Source organism: Lithobates pipiens, unplaced genomic scaffold, assembly GCF_037356315.1.
Source record: "Lithobates pipiens isolate NorthernLeopardFrog02 unplaced genomic scaffold, aLitPip1_a1.2 Scaffold_8, whole genome shotgun sequence".
Classification (NCBI taxonomy): domain Eukaryota; kingdom Metazoa; phylum Chordata; class Amphibia; order Anura; family Ranidae; genus Lithobates; species Lithobates pipiens.
This window is the reverse complement of record NW_027507903.1, coordinates 511,194,456-511,213,808: the sequence shown is the minus strand read 5'-3', so window position 1 is coordinate 511,213,808 and position 19,353 is coordinate 511,194,456. Positions and strand designations below refer to the sequence as shown.

The window sequence follows — 19,353 nt, the reverse complement described above, 5'->3', positions numbered from 1 at the left end:
TTTTTGCTTGTAACATGACAAAATTTGGAAAATTGGGGTGTGAATACTTTTTCAAGGCACTGTAAGTATTTGAACGTGACTTGGTATCAGCCTGTTGCAGGTTCTGTTCAGCAGAGCTCAGATTGGAAGTGGGATGTGTGGAACTGGGTGACATTTAGTTAAGCTGCATGCAAATGTTCTGAAAATGAATATGCTGATAGGAGGAGAGAGCAGAGTGATCAGAGACATGACATGACCAGTCTCTTGATGGTTATTAATTCTTCATTTAGTAGAATGGAGGATAGAGAAACAACACCAATGTATTTCTCAACTGGTGTAATTTACCTGGCTGTGCTGTGTGAGAATGCTGTGTAAAAACTTAAGACTGATTATTTAGACTCGGTAATCCTTCGGCAAGTGTATGAAGGCTTTGTTTACACTTGTGCGATGCATGAATGTACTCAAAATTGCAGGAATCACACGGGGACCTGCCAGAGGTCCTGGCTCCTCCCCAATAGAAAGCATCTAGCTATGTATGGGACACTCAAGCTGGCTTGCCCCTGAGCCGCACTCTTGTGAATGGACATTGTCAGCCTGTCCCCCGTTCCTATATTGGCTCACTGGCTGTGACTGACAGCAGCAGGAAGCAATGGCTCCCACTGCTGTGTGAGCCAATGAGGAGAGAGAGATCTGGGAGAGCCGCTGCTCTCATTCACATCCCTGGATCAAGATGGGTAAGTATAAATGGACCTGGGGGAGCAACTGCACCCAGAAAAGATTTTTTTATTTTTTATTTCCCGCAAAAGTGTAGAATTTTCCAATGCACAAATATTTTTCTTCAGTACAATCATTCCACATATAACATGTATAGGTAGCACATAAAGTTCCTGATCAATTAGAGACTGTTGCTATGTAGTTTGTTTATTTTTGGAGCATCAATATATGTTTTTCGCTTATATAGGCTTGAAGAAAGTGGCATATATGACTCGGGCCCAGATGGGCGGCACATGACAGAGGGTGCCATGTTCTGCAGTGCTATACACATGTGTCAGATACGGTACATTAGGCCAGCGGTCCCAAACTTTGTTATATTTTGCAGGGCACCCTCTATTAATTTAGATGATTTTTTTGTAGGGCAATGTGATGTTTACGTCAGTCTTCCAGTCAGATAGTCTGGGGGTAGCCTGCCTCATCCAAAGTTTAGCGATTGTTTTCTGGGCAGAAAATAGAGTCTCATGCATAAAAATGTTGGTATATTTTTTGTTGTCAGCGTCTGTAAAAATACCTAGTAGGCATGGTTTGGGGTCTACAATCAGCAGGGACCCCATGTTGTCATGAAGGAAATCTACCACCTGTTTCCAGAATCCCTGCATGTATGGGCAGGACCACAGGAGGTGGTAGAATGTGCCTGTTTCTCGATCACATAATAGACATGTGGAAGGTTGTCCCTGATTCAATTTAGCCATTCTTACTGGTGTGAGGTATGTACGGTGTAGAATGTATATTTGAGTTACTCTGCCAGATAGTTTGGGCGAGACAGCTTTGCACGTGTCCAATGCCTCATTCCAGTCTTCGTCCTCTAAGTTCCCTATGTCCCCTTACCATCGTGTTTTTATATTATAGGTTATTTTCATTGACGAGGGTGTATGTAGCATGTTATAAAATATTAATAATTTCTGGGGGTCTTCATTTTTGACTACATGCATTATAGGATTGTGGGTGCGGTTAGGTATCGATTCTGGGAATTGGGAGTGAATAGCATGTCAGACTTGTAGAAATCGGAAAAACATGCAATTCGGGAGAGTGAATTCTAGTTTTAATCAAAAGTTTTCAATGTGCCAGCAAGTGAGTAAATGTGAGAGGTCGAAAATTCTGCTTCTACACCAAGCCTCCGAATCTGGTACAATCAAAAGTTCTTTGAGTGCTCTATTATGCCAGATGGGAGAGTAGCCGTTATGTAAGGGTATGTCTAGTTTGACAGAGGCCTCCATATCTTTCTATAGTGGTTTAGGAGGGAGTTATGTTCTTTTTTTTTGTAATATTTTCAATGCCTGCTGCCATGGTGCAAATGGGGTCTGTTGTCAGTTGGGCTCAGGCAGGGCATAGGAGTAAAGTTAATCTCTTCCTGTCCATTTTATCTATATGGAATAATTGGGATAGTTGGGATGCTAAGTAGTATAGACTGAAGTCCAGTAAGGCCGTACCGGCCAGATCAGGGTGGTTTCTGAGTAGTCGCCATGCTAATTTGTGTCTGTTTTTCCCCCAAACAAAGGGTTTGAGAATTGCATCTATGGTTTTGAAATATTTCAGCGGTGGATATACAGGGGTTTGCCACAATATATATAGTATTTTAGGAAGGAGTATCATTTTAATGAGTTTGATGCGACCTAGTACCCCAAGAGGGAGGCATGTCCATATTTGTGTTTTAAATTTAATCAGGGAGAAGACTGGTTCCACATTTCGAGAGACATAATCGATCGATGACCTAGTCACACCCACTTTCAGGTATCTGATACTATTAACTTGCTGTAGGGGTAATTGGGTCTGTAGTTCAGTTTAGGGAGCAAGATCAAGTAGGAGAATTTGTGACTTTTCCCAGTTGATCTTGAGTCTGGAAAATTAGGCAAAATGTTCAGTTGTTCGTAGGGCTTCAGCCAAAGAGGGGCCTGAATCCGCTAGATATAGTAGTGTGTCATCAGCGTACATGCTTATTTTTTCTTCTATATCACCTACATGTAAGCCCTGTATCGATGGGTTGCGTCTGATGGATATTGCTAGAGGTTCTGTGGCCAAGGCATACAGTAGGGGGTATAGAGGGCAGCCCTGTCTGGTGCCTCTGGATAGTTTAAAATGATCTAACTGCCATCCGTTAGCTGTTATTCTGGCTAGTGGGGCCTGGTACAGCAAGGGGATCCATCTAAGAAATTTAGGGCCAAAGACGTATTGTGGTAGGCATTTCCACAAGTATTTCCACTCTACTGAGTCGAACGCCTTGGCTGTGTCATGTGTTACCACTACACCCAGAAGTTTTTTTTGAACCTTAATGCATAGATCGCATTAGTGTATAAAACCTTCTGCCTTTAGAACCACGTTCATTTAATTTAATTTTTTTTTTTGTTTCTTTTGGGCTTAAAAACAACCACTGTTGGAGAATGTAGAAGGAGCATTCTTTAGGCAGCACAGAGTAGAGGATTGGCACAGAACACTCGTGGTTGTGAAAGCTGGCATAAGACATTTGCGATGTTAGATGGACCTGTAGAGGCTACTGGCTGATTCTGTTAATTATTGCAAAGAACAATGATGATGTACAATGTGTAGTGACCCATAAAACAATTGAATATTTTAGAATCTGTTTCCTCTGCCCTAGCATGTTTTCACCTTTTTTTTTTTTTTTTGCACTAAAAGTTGTGAAACTGACTTTGCCAAGTAAAAAATGCTGATGTGAGAAAAGTTATTTGAACAAGCTCCAAAATTGTCTCAAAGATAGATGATCTGAAGACTGGGACATATAACAGTCTTCTCCTTGGCTCTGTCTTGTTTCTCTTCCTTGGCTCATCCGGTGGGTATGAGGCAACAAATTTATACTTTTAAGTGGATGATCAAGAGGAACATAAATTCTGTAGGAGACCATAAAATTTTACCTTAATCTGCAGCTCAGCCATGTTCTTCATTGTAATGTACAATATGCTTTATAATCCTTTAAACTGCTTGGCAAGTGGCTACAGGCTAATATCCTCAGAAAAAGGTTTTGTTTTTCAAAAAAGATATCTCACTTATGTAATAAATGTATCATTTTTGTAAAGTAGTATGTTGAAGGATAAATGCTTTTTAGTTATAACTATAAAATATTATATTACTCCTCTTAGCTGGCTCAATGCCCTCAGTGGCAGAAACCAGAAAAAATGAGGGTTCCTGTATAATACATGCCTTGGTTGTAGTGTCAGAAAGTAAGAATTTAAGAAACAAAACGTGCTAAGAGGAGAATCTGGTGGAAGAAGACATCTTCAGAAGCCGCCAGCCCATCCTGTTGTGAGTTACTGTATTTTTATGTAACTCTTATCACACACAGCCTTAAAGCAGGGCATAGATTTTGCAATTTCTTTCCTGCAACCATGGGTAAAAGAGGAAAGAAAAGAAAAGCACTTGAATCCCATTAACACAGCCGGTGTTAATGGGGGAATCCCTCCCGCAAAGCTATTGTGTTCTCCCAGTGGGTGGCCGTGTCTGCCAGGAGAACACAGAGATTACTGCCAGCAGCTATAGCCACTTGCAATAATTGCATGCTAAAAATCCAACATGCTGGTTGTACCCAAGTCGATTGATGGATCGACCTGAGGTACAATCAGCCTGCCCTTAAGAAAATCAAATATTACCTGGTCCCCCGTATAACCAGCTGAGATTCAATCCACCTGTGGCCAGCTTAAGTTTCTGGAAGATTACTTACAGCCTAATCTTAACAAAAAGAAATATGAACTTAATATAGAATAGAAACATAAAATAGAATATAAATGATAACTTGTAAAGTTCCGGAAAAGAAAAGCAAAATGTAAAATATGTTTCCAAAATTGCCTAATTTGCCTGGATTTATCACAGGACCTAATACATTTCACAATAAGACATAAAGATATCTGCCTGTACTCAAAAGATGTTGGAGAGCGTGAATCACTGCCGCCCTCTCTTAACAGAGATAGTAGTGCATGTGCATCAGCACCCCTATTGGTCAGTAGGTAGCTCCGCGAGGGGTGGGGGGTGTCTATGCTCCTACGTACACAGAGTTGTTGTTTGCTTTGAAAGCTAAGTGGTGCTCTCAGAGTGCTGTAAAAGGCCAGTCCGAAGAAAAGAATGTATGTTCTGGACACTTTTTATGACTGGATTTGTCTCCTTTTGTAGCATTTACCCCTGGAAGAGCCACTGGATGTATCAGGTTATGTGTTCTTACTCTACAACTCTAGGAACCGCATTGACCCTTCTGACACACCTGGTTGAGTGAAGGGTTGCTGCAAATACTTGTATATGCACCAACATTAATATCCTGTACATAACTATGAAAGGGGTACCAGGAAATAGACGGCAGACTAATTAACTGCAAATAAAGTATATGAATTGACACAAACAAATACCTGTGCTTGAAAGAATCAGTCATCAGAATGAAAAATTATAATTCCAAACAGATTAACAGTGATGAGCATCATATGACTCACTCTCGGCGGGTATACCACAGGAATACTGTATATCTAGCCAAGAATAATATCAGCAATAGCAGTATTAGGAATGATAAGCAATACGTAACTGTTTCTTTGCAAACAGTAGTCAGTGAACTCCTCAAAGTGCAATCTTTATATGGACTGCAAAGGGTGCCTCTGCCTATAAACAGATTCAGCCTTCTACCGGCTTTATGGTGAGGCCCAGACTTTAAGGTGGTGCACATAAGTACTGTCCTTTTAAGTTCCTGCATACAGTGGTCTCGTGTTATTAGGTAAATGGTCAGTCACACTCTTATAGCAGCAGTAATTTGTACAATGCAAGCATCCACACATCAGTCCCATGCGCACAGTGTACGCTGATCTGGATACTTGGCCACCAGGAACTCCTCTGGCTCTGCCTTTAGTGCAAATCCCTCTTTCTGCGCCTCCAGCTCCAATGGTTAGTATTGTGGTCTCAAGCCCCAGGATGCATTAGCCGGGTGCACTAGGGAAGCAGAGATTTGTCTACTTCGGTCCCCTCGCAAAAAAGAGAATCTACTCATTTGTTGACTGAAGTATATTTAAACCCAAGAATAAAAATGATTACATTAATGGATTATTGAAATTGTGGCTTAGCAATTTCTGGATGTGATGGCTGCATTTGTTTTCTTTTTTCTGACTAGTAAAATTACCTGTAAATGCATAAAATACTTGTTGATCCTGAATTCTAGTGTCCTTGCAACTTCCTGATCTGATATGTCAAACAATGTTCTCAGTTTTTCGAACTATCTTCTGTAACTTGCACAACCCCTACATCCTATGTAATGGACAGAGGAAGGTGTTTGTAGTCCAAAACAGGAAAGCACCCTAGGGTGACTACATTGCTCTGCCATAGATACAGTACTGTGAATGAGCGCTGTCACTTTAGGACAGGAAGTGATACCGTCAGGATCACCAGGGTAAAAAAAAAAACCTGAAATAAAGAAAGCAAATGCACCCACCATTTCTAAGAACTGGTGAGATGTAATGTTTTAAATTTCTTTTTGGGTGTAAGGACACCAAAAAAAAGCCCATTCAGGCATCATTTTCTTTTATACCTTTTTATATTTGCTAAGGCAGCTGATTTTATTTTTTAGCAATTGTATAATCTAGATGCGCTTCTTCTCGAGAAAAGATGTGACCCTTGTTAGCTTGGCAGTGACTGAAAATGTGCATAATTGGCACTCCCAGGAGTAATTATTTCTTAATTGAAACAATTTAATTTAATGGAGCAAATGTTAATTTTCTTTCTTCTGAGTTTTATTAAGCCAGTGATAGTAACTTGCCTATAAATCTATAATCATCCTCATGACAAGGACCATTGACTATATGACTCTTTTACAGGTTAATGGGATTTGGGGACATAAACAGTGAAAGCTTTAGAGGCTCATAAGGATTTATAAATATTGTTACGGTTGAACTTAGGTTGGGTCCTCAACTGACCAATAAGCTGAAGGCATCAAGCAATAACAAGCGGAGAGAAGAATGTCTGTTTTATGCATAAAAGTGGAGGTGTTTCCAAAGCAGGCCTGCCAGAGGCGAATGTACATTGTCAGATGGAACTGCTATTTTATTTTAGAGGTATTGTGCCAATTTATAAATCATGGAAAGGGTGGAGCTTGTCAACTATTGAGCATAGGATGTACAAATCTGTTCCAATTGTAGGTGGAGTTTAGGCAGGTTGCTGGCAAGAATTTTTTTTTTTATCTCAAAGGTTGGAATGTGCTATAGTGACCTATAAGTAAAAGTGTAGTGTATGTTTAGTGAGTATATATCTTGTCCCATATGCATAATTTGCCAGCCACAGGTGTGACAAAGTAAATTTTACAATCCATAGGTGACACTTTAACAGCCTTTACAGATTACCACATTAGATTTACATTAGCGGGCTGGTGCTAGAATTACTGCCCATGATCTAACATTTGTGGTGATACCTCACATGTGGAATGATCGCTGATTGCACGTTTGCGTAGGAGGACAGGGGCACTTACAAAATATTTTTTTTAAATTGTTAATAAATAGATTTTTTTTTTACTTTTATTGCTATCACAAGGAATGTAAATATCCATGTGACAGCAATAGCCATGTGACAGGTACTCTTAATGGAGAGATCTGGGGTCTAGTAGACCCCAATTCCTCCTCTGCACTTAAAAGCATTCAAAACACCAGATCTGTGTTTTTGCATGTTTTAGATTTTTAAAAACTGGCGCTGATGGTTTCCGAGTAAACCAGAAGTGATGTCATGTCATCTCTTCTGGTTTACTGTTATAAACAGCCAATCAAAGCCGATCCCAGCTTTGCTTGGCTGTATGGCCAGCCGGTGGACATGCAGGCTGGTCGCTCGGGTCTCTTGGAAGGTGGAAGGTGGCGGGGGGGCATCCCCTCCTGTTGCTTGTAATAGCAATCGAGCAGCTACAAAGCTGCTCCCATTGCTATCACAAAAGAGCCAACCACTGGCTATAGAAAGAAAAATACCAGGGTGATGCCTTATTTGCCTCGCAGTAGATACACCCATGGCGGTATTCACTAATGAAAAAGTAAGCTGAAGTCCTACAAAATGTTAGTATAACACACTGTGTATAGGTCATATTTGTAGATTTGACAGTTCTTATAGCACATGCCATACAATTTTCCCAGAAAGATGACTGACAGTTATTATGTTTTATTGGGAGCTATTATATTGTTTTTCCAAAAGAACAGTTAACTGCCAATTCTTAGGTTCTACTGAGAGCCATCAAAATGGACTAATTGATACATAGGGCTAACCAACACTTATTAGGTTCTACTGTGAACCACCATATTTTTTCCCAGACATCACCAGAAGAATGCTTAACTGATGCTCAGGAATAATTGGCACGTATTATGTTCTTCTGGCTGCCACTATGTTTTTTCTCTAGAAGAATAGCATACTGATACATTGGGTCAACTGGCACTTTTTCTACTGGCAGGCACCATATGGGTTTCCAAGAAAAATGGCTAACTCATAATTAGGACTAAATTATACTTACAGTATAAGGTTCAACTGGAAGTTACCATATTGCTTTCCTAGAATAATTGCTAACTGAAACTGCCCCTTATGGGGTTCAACTGGGAACCATGGAATTGTTTTCTTAAAAAAAAAAAAAAAGGCTTACTGACACGTATTGCTAACCAATACTACTATACTGCTTCCCCAAAAAGAATAACTAATAAATGTTTGTGCTAACCAACACCTTTTCCAGCCCCATGTGTTTTTTTTTCCAGCACAATAACTAACTAAAGCCTAGGACTAACTGATACGTCATAGGTTCTCCTGAGAGCTCTGTTATTGATTTCACCAGAAGAATGTCTAATGCCGCATACACACGTAGCGGACTTCCCGGCAGACTGTCCGTCCGACTTTCCAAACGGGCTACTTGCCCACACACGGCACTTTTTCAGCGGACTAATACGGCGTACTAAGTCCGCCGTACTATCCGCCCTACTTTTGAAATGAACGGACTCGCCCACACACGCGGAGGAAAGTCCGCTCATTTCGAAGCGGGTCTCCAGGTAGGCGGGGCCAGCGAAGGAGACGTCGCTGGCCCTGCCACCTGGTATGGACTTAAAGGGGAACCCCAACGCTGAAAAAATCGGCGTGGGGGTTCCCCCCAGGTCCACATCAGACCCTTGTCTGAGCACGCTACCCGGCCGGCCAGGAAAGGGGGGGACGAGCGAGCCCCCCCCCCTCCTGAGCCGTACCAGGCCGCGTGCCCTCAACATGGGGGGTTCCTTGGGGAAGGGGGGGCCGCGCAGCCCCCCCACCCCAAAGCACCTTGTCCCCATGTTGATGAGGACAAGGGCCTCTTCCCGACAACTCTGGCCGTTGGTTGTCGGGGTCTGCGGGCGGGGGGCTTATCGGAATCCAGGAGCCCCCTTTAATAAGGGGGCCCCTGGATACCGGCCCCCCACCCTATGTGAATGAGTATGGGGTACAATGTACCCCTACCCATTCACCTGTGAAAAAAGTACAAAAAAAACACAACACAGGGCAAAAATAGTTTATTGCACAGCTCCAGGGGTCTTCCGTCTTCGGGGGTCTTCTCGCCGGACTCCTCCGCTATCTTCTGCTAGCTCTTTTGCCCGGCTTTCTTCCTCGCTGCTGGCCTATTCCGACTTCGGGGGTCTTGTCCCCCTCTTCGGTTCTTCTGCCGGGCCACCGCGCCTTCTTATAGCTCTTTTACAGGCGGTGGCCCGGTCTTCTATCGCCGCTGTCATCGTTGTCGCCGCCTTCTGTTCTTCTGTTCTTCTCTTCAGATGTTGACTCGTCGCATCCTCCTCTCACAATGGCTCCGACGCGATGCGCGGCGACTTATATAGGGACATTTACCCTGTGTTGTGTGTTTTTTGTACTTTTTTTCACAGGTGACTGGGTAGGGGTACATTGTACCCCATACTCATTCACATAGGGTGGGGGGCCGGGGGCCCCCTTATTAAAGAGGGCTCCCGGATTCCGATAAGCCCCCCGCCCACAGACCCCGACAACCAATGGCCAGGGTTGTCGGGAAGAGGCCCTTGTCCTCATCAACATGGGGACAAGGTGCTTTGGGGTGGGGGGGCCGCACGGCCCCCCCTTCCCCAAGGCACCCCCCATGTTGAGGGCACGCGGCCTGGTACGGCTCAGGAGGGGGGGCACTCGCTCGTCCCCCCCTTTCTTGGCCGACCGGGTAGTGTGCTTGGACAAGGGTCTGATGTGGACCTGGGGGGAACCCCCACGCCAATTTTTTTTCGGCGTTGGGGTTCCCCTTTAAGTCCATACCAGGTGGCGGGGCCAGCGTCGTCTCCTTCGCGGGCCCCGCCTACCTGGAGACCCGCTCAAAATGAGCAGACTTTTCTCCGGGCGGGAAAAGTTTGTTCATTTCAAAAGTACGGCGGACTGGCATACGCACGGCCGGATTGTCCGCCGAAATGCAAGTCCAGCGGGAAGATTGGAGTGCAAAACTACTTTCTAAGTCCGCTGTACTTTCGGGTCAAAAAAGTCTGCCGGAGGCTACACATGGGGGGATTGTCCGGCGGACTTGAGTTTGCCAGACTTTTCCACCCGATTGTTTGATCGTGTGTACGCGGCATTAGTGACCCATAGGGCTGACTGACTTATTAGGTTCCACTGGCAGCCACTATACAGTTTCCCTGAAAGAATGGGCAATTGCAACGTGAGGCTAACTGACACTTATTTAGGTTCTACTGGGAACCACCATATGTCCGGAAAAATGACTGACACTTATTGGTCTTCTTAAGGAGCTACCATATTGTTTTCCTTAAAGAATGATGAAATGACTGTTCCTGTTTCCAGCAGTAAACAAAACTTTTAAATGTAACCAACAAATGGCTCTCAACTTTTCCACACTATTAAGAAAGGTGGGGAATTAGCCTCCTTTCACCATATTTATCAGCATATATTTGGCTAGGTTCTCCTTCTCAAGAAAACCACTGACAGAAATTGCACAGAAATTTCCGGAGCCTCTAATGACCGTCATGGCTTATATTTCTTTCTTGGAAGTCTCCAGTTTTATTTTTCCTGTAAATCTGACCCTAAAAAGGGCTTAATTAAGTCATAAAACATTTATTGGTTTATTTTATTATAGCTTTTTGAACAGTCACCGCTCAGCTACTGCAAAGTTTAGTGTATGAAGGACTTTTTATACATCTCAGGTTATGACCACATAAATGTGTTATTGTGTTTTATGGTCAGGGGTTTTTGCTTGCTATTATCATGGAATACTTAGGGCCAACCCTACACTTTACTGAACCAACTCCTGCTTTTCAGCAAGTGCTTGTTATAAGGGGGGACAGTTGCACTAAAAGTGTAAACAGCATGCATTCCCTGGTATTCACAAAGACTGGTGCAGACAGATTTTGTGAAAATGTCTTGCATGCGTTTAAAAGTTGGGCTTAATTAGCACTACTTTAATAAGATATGAACAGTCTGTATTTTATTTTGAATGTGGTTGAGGTGTTGTATCGTAATGTAAAAGTGGATCAAATCAGAACCACCTGAATTTGGCAAAATGAGTCACAATCAGAACCAAAACTGTTTAGAGTCCATTCACACAGGGGCAACTTTAGATCCGACTTGAAGTCCTCCCAAGTTGCCTCAAGTCACGCAACATGATAAAATCAATGTAAGTGAACAAGAGCCGTCTTAATGTACACTACTGAAGTTGCTCCGACTTCAGAAAAGGTTCCTGTACTACTTCAATCTGACTTCAAGGCAACTTGTACCCATTGATTTCAATGGAAGTTGCCTCCAAGTCTGATCCCCTGTCTTAACTGAAGCAACTTTCCAGGAAGTAAGAATAGTTTTCTAGGCAAACCCCTCCCTCCCACAGAGCTGAATATTATGTGATTGACCACTGGCAAAGTCCCCTGTCCTGGAGGCAACTTCAAGTTGCCTTGTAAGTTGCTTCAAGTCGTGCTGTGATTCATACTCAAGTCGTGTCCAAGTTGCCTCCCAAAGTCTCGCTGGAAGTCATGTTGCCCCTGTGTGCATGGACACTTACAGATGTTTTATTGAATCTGGCACAACGCATTTACAAGAGCAATTAATGCCAGAAAAGTGGAGCAGCAGCTTTATTGAATTCCCCCCTTTGCGTTTTCCCTTATGTTTGTACAGACTCTTGACATATCAGCGCCAATTTTGAAATGTTCACATTTTGGAGGGAGCCATAGGGTGTACACACCTGAAATTCAGTTTAATCTTAAATCTGCTAAACACATTTCATCAAATAAAAAGATGTTTAAAGTCTTATGCCATGTACACACAAGCGTTTTTTCCGTCGGAATAAACTCTTGCATACACACGGTCACACCAAAGTCTGACCGTCAAAAACGCAGTGATGTACAACACGTACAACGGACATTGCATGCCCCCTGCTGTTTGGAGAGCTCTAGTTCTGACTCAACAGGAGGCATATTGGACCACTGCTTCCACACAGAGTAGGAGTCCTACACGGCAGCTTTGCTGGCAGCTTTCTGAAGAAAAAAAACTAAGGCCGCGTACACACGGGCGGATTGTCTGTCCAACTTAGTCCGCTGAACCGTGTTTCAGCAGACAATCCGCTCGTGTGTGGGCTTCAGCGGACTTTTTCAGCGGACAGTCTGGCGGACTAAGTCTTTCGGAATTTCCGTAATTTTGTCCGTCCAAACTTGGTTTTGTCCGTCCAAACTTGGTTTCAGCGGACAGTCCGCTCGTGTGTAGGCAAGTTGGACGGACTAAGTATGGCGCATGCTCAGAAAGGATTTGCACGGCCGAAGGTTGCATTGCAGTGTATTGGACGTCGTTTTTCTAGTCCCGTCGTACGTGCTGTACACGTCATCGCGCAAGCTTTCAGCGGACTGTCTGTTCATCGTGTGTGGTCAAGTCCGTTCATTCAAATGTTGGACGGACTGTCTGTCGGATTGTCTGACGAACTTAGTTGGGCAGACAATCCGCCCGTGTGTACGCGGCCTAAGATCTTGCACAACGTCTGATGTACCTGGAATTCATTTTGCGGATTTAAACTGATGAATCCATTGATAAATGCCAGCAGAAAGCGGATCTAAAGGGAAACACTCCATTATCCACTATGGCAGCCTGCATGTGTATCCTGTAAGAGGCTTTCTTTACTGTACCGTATAGCTAGTTTTGGATAGAATAGGAAAGGGTTGAAATCCGTATTTGTTTTTTAGTTTTTTTGTCTGTTTTAGAGATTTCCTATCATTCAGTGTCCTGTAAACACAACAAAAAGAGGAAATTTCTTAAATTTCAAATCCAAATTGAGGAAATTATTCTCTTTAAAAAATTTTAACAGCATCAAATGTCCCCTATGGAAGATTTCTCCTGTATTAGGAGTTCATCTATTTTATGTTCCAGTGACAATGCAAAACATAGGCTCCCTTCACGCTTGTGCGACTAGTCATGCAACTTTGGACCGCAAAGTTGCATGATGAGTCGTTCCCCATGTTTTCCAATGATAACCATTCATATATGTGCTTAGAGTTGTAGTGACTGTAAAGTAGTTCATGCACTACCTTGGTCCAACTTCCATGCAACTTGAGGACCATAGACTTCAATGTTAACCCACAAAAGTTGCATGAAAGTCATACCTGAATGTTATACAGTGCAATAGTTGTCCATTATCACTGGCCAAATTCAAAGTCCTGTCCAAGTTGCACCCATCTAAAGTTGCGTTTAAAGATGCATTCCAAAGTCAGCTCAACTTTGGGGTCGTAAAAGTGTGAATGGAGCCTTATGATCAGCATTCACAGGAATATGGCTGCGTAAAGCCAACCACCTGTAAGGCAGGTTGTATACAGCACGTGTAGCTCCCTGGATGCAGGAAGGTGCAGGAAAATGTATTCTAGGCACATAAAGCGCCTACTAAAATGCGTTAAAATGCAGCAGTGTAAATGGGCCCTGAATAACTAACTATATGGCTAATCTTTTGGTTGTTTTGGTTTCAATCTCTTATGCCGCGTACACATGATTGGATAATCCAGTGGACCAGAGTCCGCTGGACAATCCGTCCGTGTGTGGGCTCCAGCGGACTTTTTCTTTCCAAAAGTCAGGAGGACTTAGATTTAAAATTGTCCGGCGGACAATCCGCCCGTCTGTGTGCTAGTCTGTGTGCTAGTCCGCGGATTTTTGAAATGAACGAACTTGCCCACACACGGAGTAAAGTCCAGACCTTTTCGAGCACGCAGCCTGGCCGGTCAGGAAAGGGGGTGGGGAGGAGCGAGCCCCCTCCTGAGCCATACCAGGCCACGTGCCCTCAACATGGGGGGGTGCTTTGGGGAAGGGAGGGCCCTGCGCCCCCCTTACCCCAACTACCTTGTCCCTATGTTGATGAGGACAAGGGCCTCTTCCCGACAACCCTGGCCATTGGTTGTCGGGGTCTGCGGGCGGGGGGCTTATCAGAATCCGGGAGCCCCCTTTCAGACAAAACTTCTTTCTAAGTCCACCGGACTTTTGAGAAGAAAAAGTCTGCCGGAGCCCACACACGGCGGATTGTCCAGCGGACTCTGGTCCGCCGGATAATCCGATCGTGTGTGGGCAGGTCCGCTCGTTCAGAAAATCCAGCGGACCTCCACTGCAAAGTCTGGCGGGTTGTCCACTGGATAGTCTGATCGTGTGTATGCGGCATTAGCCATTCAGAAGGAATCCCAGCTGAAAAGATAGCCAATAGAGGAGTATCATAAAAGTTGTTATAGAAAACACCTTTATGAAATTGTGCACATGCAAGCATTTTTGAAAGTCACTTAAAAATACGTAAATATAAATATAAAGATAACAAAACACTTGTGTTCTTTGATGTACTGTAGACAAGTGTTATACTGATCCTGATGTCAATGTAATTGTGTGTCTATTAACATTTGGTGTGTTTCTTCCATAGGCAGCTTCTAAAAACTGAACTGGGCTCCTTTTTCACTGAATACCTTCAGGTATGGATATTCTACAGCATCTGGCATTTTTTTTTTCTTTTTAAAGAATGGTTTCAGGCAGCAAATGAAATACATTACAACTGTTAAAGTGAGCACATTAAGTATTTGTATATTTTTAACAAGCGGAAAAGGCACAGTCATGTAATTAATCACCTTTGTAGCTTTGGGGTTCATGGATATGGGGCTTTTACAGATATTGAACAATGTCTAGCTTGAATTTCCCATTGCTTTCCACCTGGGGAGCCACATGTGTCGCATACGGTCTGCCCCAGCAGTGAATAATTGTATGCACCTGTATTCTTATACACACCAATGCTTTTTTTGCATCAGTGTTTACTCACGCATGCGTGTCCAACTCTTTTTTAAACATAATATAGGGAAATTAGCTGGTATGTATGTGCCAGGGCAGTTGCTCATGCTGACCCTCATGGGACTACACCCAACAAGATTGTAAATTGGACTATCCCAGTACTTCATAATCAAAGAAAATAAGTAGTAATAAAAATTATATAAAGTTTAATAAAGACAAAAGAAAAACAATTGTGCAAACAACAATACATTAAAACAATATAATGTGTACACCACAATCGATAAACTACTGGTGGGTTCCCCCGAAGAGTTTCAAGAAAGAAGTGTACATAATTTCCTCAACTAGTTTCGTGGAAAAAACGCTTCATCAGGAGGAGAGGCAAAAAGAAAGGAATAGGAAGGGAACAGAGACCAAAGTGATGGAGGAGGGGAGGAAAGGGAAGGAGGGAAGAGCAAAAGAGAACCAGGAGGGAGGTAGGTGGGGAGGTGGGAAGTATGACGGGGACTCCTGGTACCCTGACAGTGAGTATAATTAAAACACAAATCTGGGAAGAAGGATGAAAAGGGGAGAAGGAAGGAAGAAGAGGGGAGGGGGGATAGGGGGGAGGGGAAGGGGAAACGGGAGAGGGGAAAGGGGAAAGGGAGGGAAGGGAAAAGAGGAGGAGGAGGAAGAAAGAGGGGGGAGGCAGAAGGGGGGGAGGGGGAAGGGGGAGAAGGGAGTTGAAGAAGGAATGGGAAGGAGAAGTGGGGGAAAGGGGGAAAGGAGGGAAGGAAGAGGGGAAAGGTGGGAAAAGGGGGGGAAAGGAATGGGGAAGGGGAACAAGGGTAAGGAAAAGTAAGGGGGAGGAAATAGGACTGAGGGAGGAGGAGGGTAAGTGCAGTAGGTAGGAAAATACAGTGGTTGAGATAAGAGGGCAGTGAGAGAGTGTTAGAAATACAGCATGATTGAAACAATGAATAGAAACTCACCACCAAGGCCAACCTTTTCCACCGGGGTACATAGTAATTAAGATACAATTACCAGACCATCAGAATAAATTAAACAAATTAAATGGGCTGAAGCACTGTAGGTGGAGGCAGCACAAATAAAGATAATGGCCAGAGCAAGCTGGACACTGATGCCGAGTCTATGACTGGTAAGCCTGACGTGGCCACGATAAGCAGGAAATGCAGCTTTGCAAAAGGAATTATATCTATAAAGCATGTAGATATCGCTATATTAAAAAGCCAGCGCAAATACAAAAAGTAGACAAACAGGCAATGGGGGACATACTTAGTCACCTCAGCTTTCGGTCAGTATAGTTACCTGCACCATGCACCATCCACTGCAGCAGCCCATAGGAGAGTCTGACAACCCTGCCCATCCAGCGGTCTGTCCGGCCGCTAAAGAAGCTCCCCAACCCCAATTGGCGTCAGGCGCACGCCGAACGAACGGCGGCATCTGACGCCATGGTGTCTGTTCCCCCACACCGTGCAGGTGCAAAAAGTAAAGTGCTACTGCGCAAGTGCGTGGGGAAATAGACCATGAATCAGCCGATCCAGGCTTAACCCCCACAAGCCAGGACACAAAACAATACCGTCCAGGCCAGGGGAAACACATGTCCGCCGTACAAGGGACTAGTGCAGTGTTTCTCAACTTCAGTCCCCAAGGCGCACCAACAGGTCATGTTTTCAGGATTTCCACTATTTTGCACAGGTTATTTGATCAGTTTCACTGCCTTAGTAATTACCACAGCTGTTTCTTCTGAGGGAAATCCTTAAACCATGACCTGTTGGTGCGCCTTGAGGACTGGAGTTGAGAAACACTGGACTAGCGTATGGATCCCTATAAGCCCAGTCTGCAGACAAAAAAAAGGGGGAGGAAAAATAAACCAAAAAAATATATATAAAAATTAAAAACAATGAAAAAACGGGGTAAAAGAGGGGGGGAAGGCAAGGGGAAGAAAAAGAAAACAAAAAATAAATAATATGAAAAAATAAAAATTAAATATAAAAATTAAAAAATTATAAAAATAAAAATTTAAAAATACTGAAGAAAGGGGGGGGGGGGTAAAGCGGAACTCCTTGTACAATAAAGCAATCAGTGTAACAAAAAATACATATAACATACATGAACAATTAAACATAGCTTGTTAGGGGTATATATAATACCCCATAACCAAAGTCACCACGAAAAACATATAAATCTCCATTAACTGTGCAATAACCTAGACGAGGTGGCCCAGACCTAGACGAGAATACCCCACTTGGAGTAATCTACAGAAAGGGTTTATAAGAAATTGTTTCGTTAAGGCCTGGGGGGAGGGTGGCGTTGAGCCGCTCAATCCACAGGGTCTGCTATACTCACATTGCGTCACTTTTTTAAACATGAAAACAAATTTCCCGTTCAGAGATTTTGTTGGATGAACATGTGGAGATAAACATCGATGCAAAGAAGCATAGTACAGCCATTCATTTGTACGGCAGGTTGTACATGACACCTGCAGTTTCCGGGCACAGGAAAGCATCTGGAATTATGCTGGGCATAGAAAATGCCAATAGAAGCCCTGGGTGCATGAACCCTTAGCCCTGATTCACACCAGTGCCGCTTTAAAGTCACGCTACTAGCGTTTTTAAGTGCGACTTCATTTAATATATGTCAGTGCACAGAGTTGCACTGAAATTGCACAGAAATAGTGCAGGAACCTTTTTTCAAAGTCGCTGGGACTTGACTCACAGCATTTGAACCATTCCATTGCCGCAAATGGGGTGCGACTTGTCATGCAACTTTGAACTGTCAACTTGCATGACAAGTCCCACTGGTGTAATCCAGGACTAAAAATTCACAGCAGAGGCACCTACTAAATCAAAGTGTATTTTTCCTTATTTTTTTCTGGCAGCAGGTAACTTGCAGTCTGCCAGATTTCTAACATAAACAAGCAGGAAACTTAAGAGTCTCTTAGGTGGTAGATTCTGTGTCCATCTCAATGCTTAATTTTCCATTTTGAGTGCTTAAGCTTTATTAAATAGATTTGTAAATGTGAACAACTTGCTGTAATTAAGATTATAAGAATATGCTAATGTGGTGTTTCTCAACTCCAGTCCTCAAGGCGCCACAACAGGTCATGTTTTCAGGATTCCCTCAGTTGAAACGGCTGTGGTAAATACTAAAGGCTCTTTCACACGGGACGGATGAGTGATCATCTGCCCCGTGGACATCCGCTTGCTCAGCGGGGATCCCTCCGTCAATCCCCACTGAGCAGGAAGATGACAGGTCCGTCTCTGCACACTGCGCAGGGACGGACCTGTCAGAGTGCCGCTCTCCCCTATAGGAGATCGGATGATGACGGACCATAGAGTCCGCCGTCACCCGATCCGATCCTCAGATGGATGGAAAAGTAGGTTTTTCCTCTGTCACACTTTTTTGGATCTGAGAGGGTCGGATGTCAGTGGACATGTCACCGCTGACATCCGACGCTCCATTGAGGTCTATGGAGCATCCGTTCAGGTCCGACCTGAAAACCTGACAGGTGAACCTGAATGGATCGGTCATGTGAAAGAGGCCTAAGGCAGTGAAACTGATCAAATCACCTGTGCAAAATAATGGAAAGCCTGAAAACATGACCTGTTGGGCGCCTTGAGGACTGGAGCTGAGAAACACTGTGCTAATGTATAACTTTTTAATATATATTGTTTTAGTTAAAACAAGGCTACATTCACACTATAGCAGTACAACGCTACATTATTATTTATCATTATTAATTGTAAACTAAGATAGTTCTGCAATTCTGACAAAATGTATCACTTTTTAGAACCAACTTCTTACCAAGGGAATGGTAATTCTTCGAGACAAGATTCGCTTTTATGAAGGTAAACAGAACCACTTTGGCTTTCAATACCACAACTACTGCAAATTCAAATAACAGGCAGACAGAGAAATACAAGTGAAATCAGAATTAAAGTTCCACTATCATACACTGTGAGCAGGCAGGCATTTTATTGCAGAAGAGACATGTCATGTCTCTTCTGCAATAAAACATATAAAACAATAAAACACACCTACCTGCCTGCTCACATGTGTAGCTTAGCTGGTCAAATCCTATATGCCGGTAGGGATGACTAGCAACTTGACATAAAGCCTGTAGTGTTACAGATGATTACAGATGATCCACTCTTGTGTAGGCTCAGGATAACAGCAGGTGACGTCACAAGCAAACTACCTCCCCACGTACACGTTACGTCCAACGGGACTTCATCAGCGGGGTAGAGTTAGTGAGTCACATGATTCCTATAAAGATGACTGGAATCCAGAGTCTTTATAGGGATCAGATGACTCACGGACTCCACCCCCCTGACGAAGCCCCGTTGGATGTAACGCATATGGGAGGTGGAGGTTTGCTTGTAACATCACCTTCTGCTATCCTGT

The 19,353-nt window shown here is 43.5% G+C and overlaps 1 protein-coding gene across 6 annotated transcripts in view; it reads left to right on the top strand.

Moving 5' to 3' along the window:
• Positions 1-19,353, top strand: part of PRR5 (proline rich 5) — a 192,953-nt gene that overhangs the window by 135,336 nt on the left and 38,264 nt on the right. For all 6 annotated transcript variants that reach the window (XM_077469373.1, XM_077469378.1, XM_077469377.1 and 3 more), the window contains 2 exons: positions 14,591-14,639; positions 18,740-18,797. In XM_077469373.1, the coding sequence (XP_077325499.1) occupies positions 14,591-14,639; positions 18,740-18,797 (107 nt within the window). The remainder of the gene's footprint in view (positions 1-14,590; positions 14,640-18,739; positions 18,798-19,353) is intronic.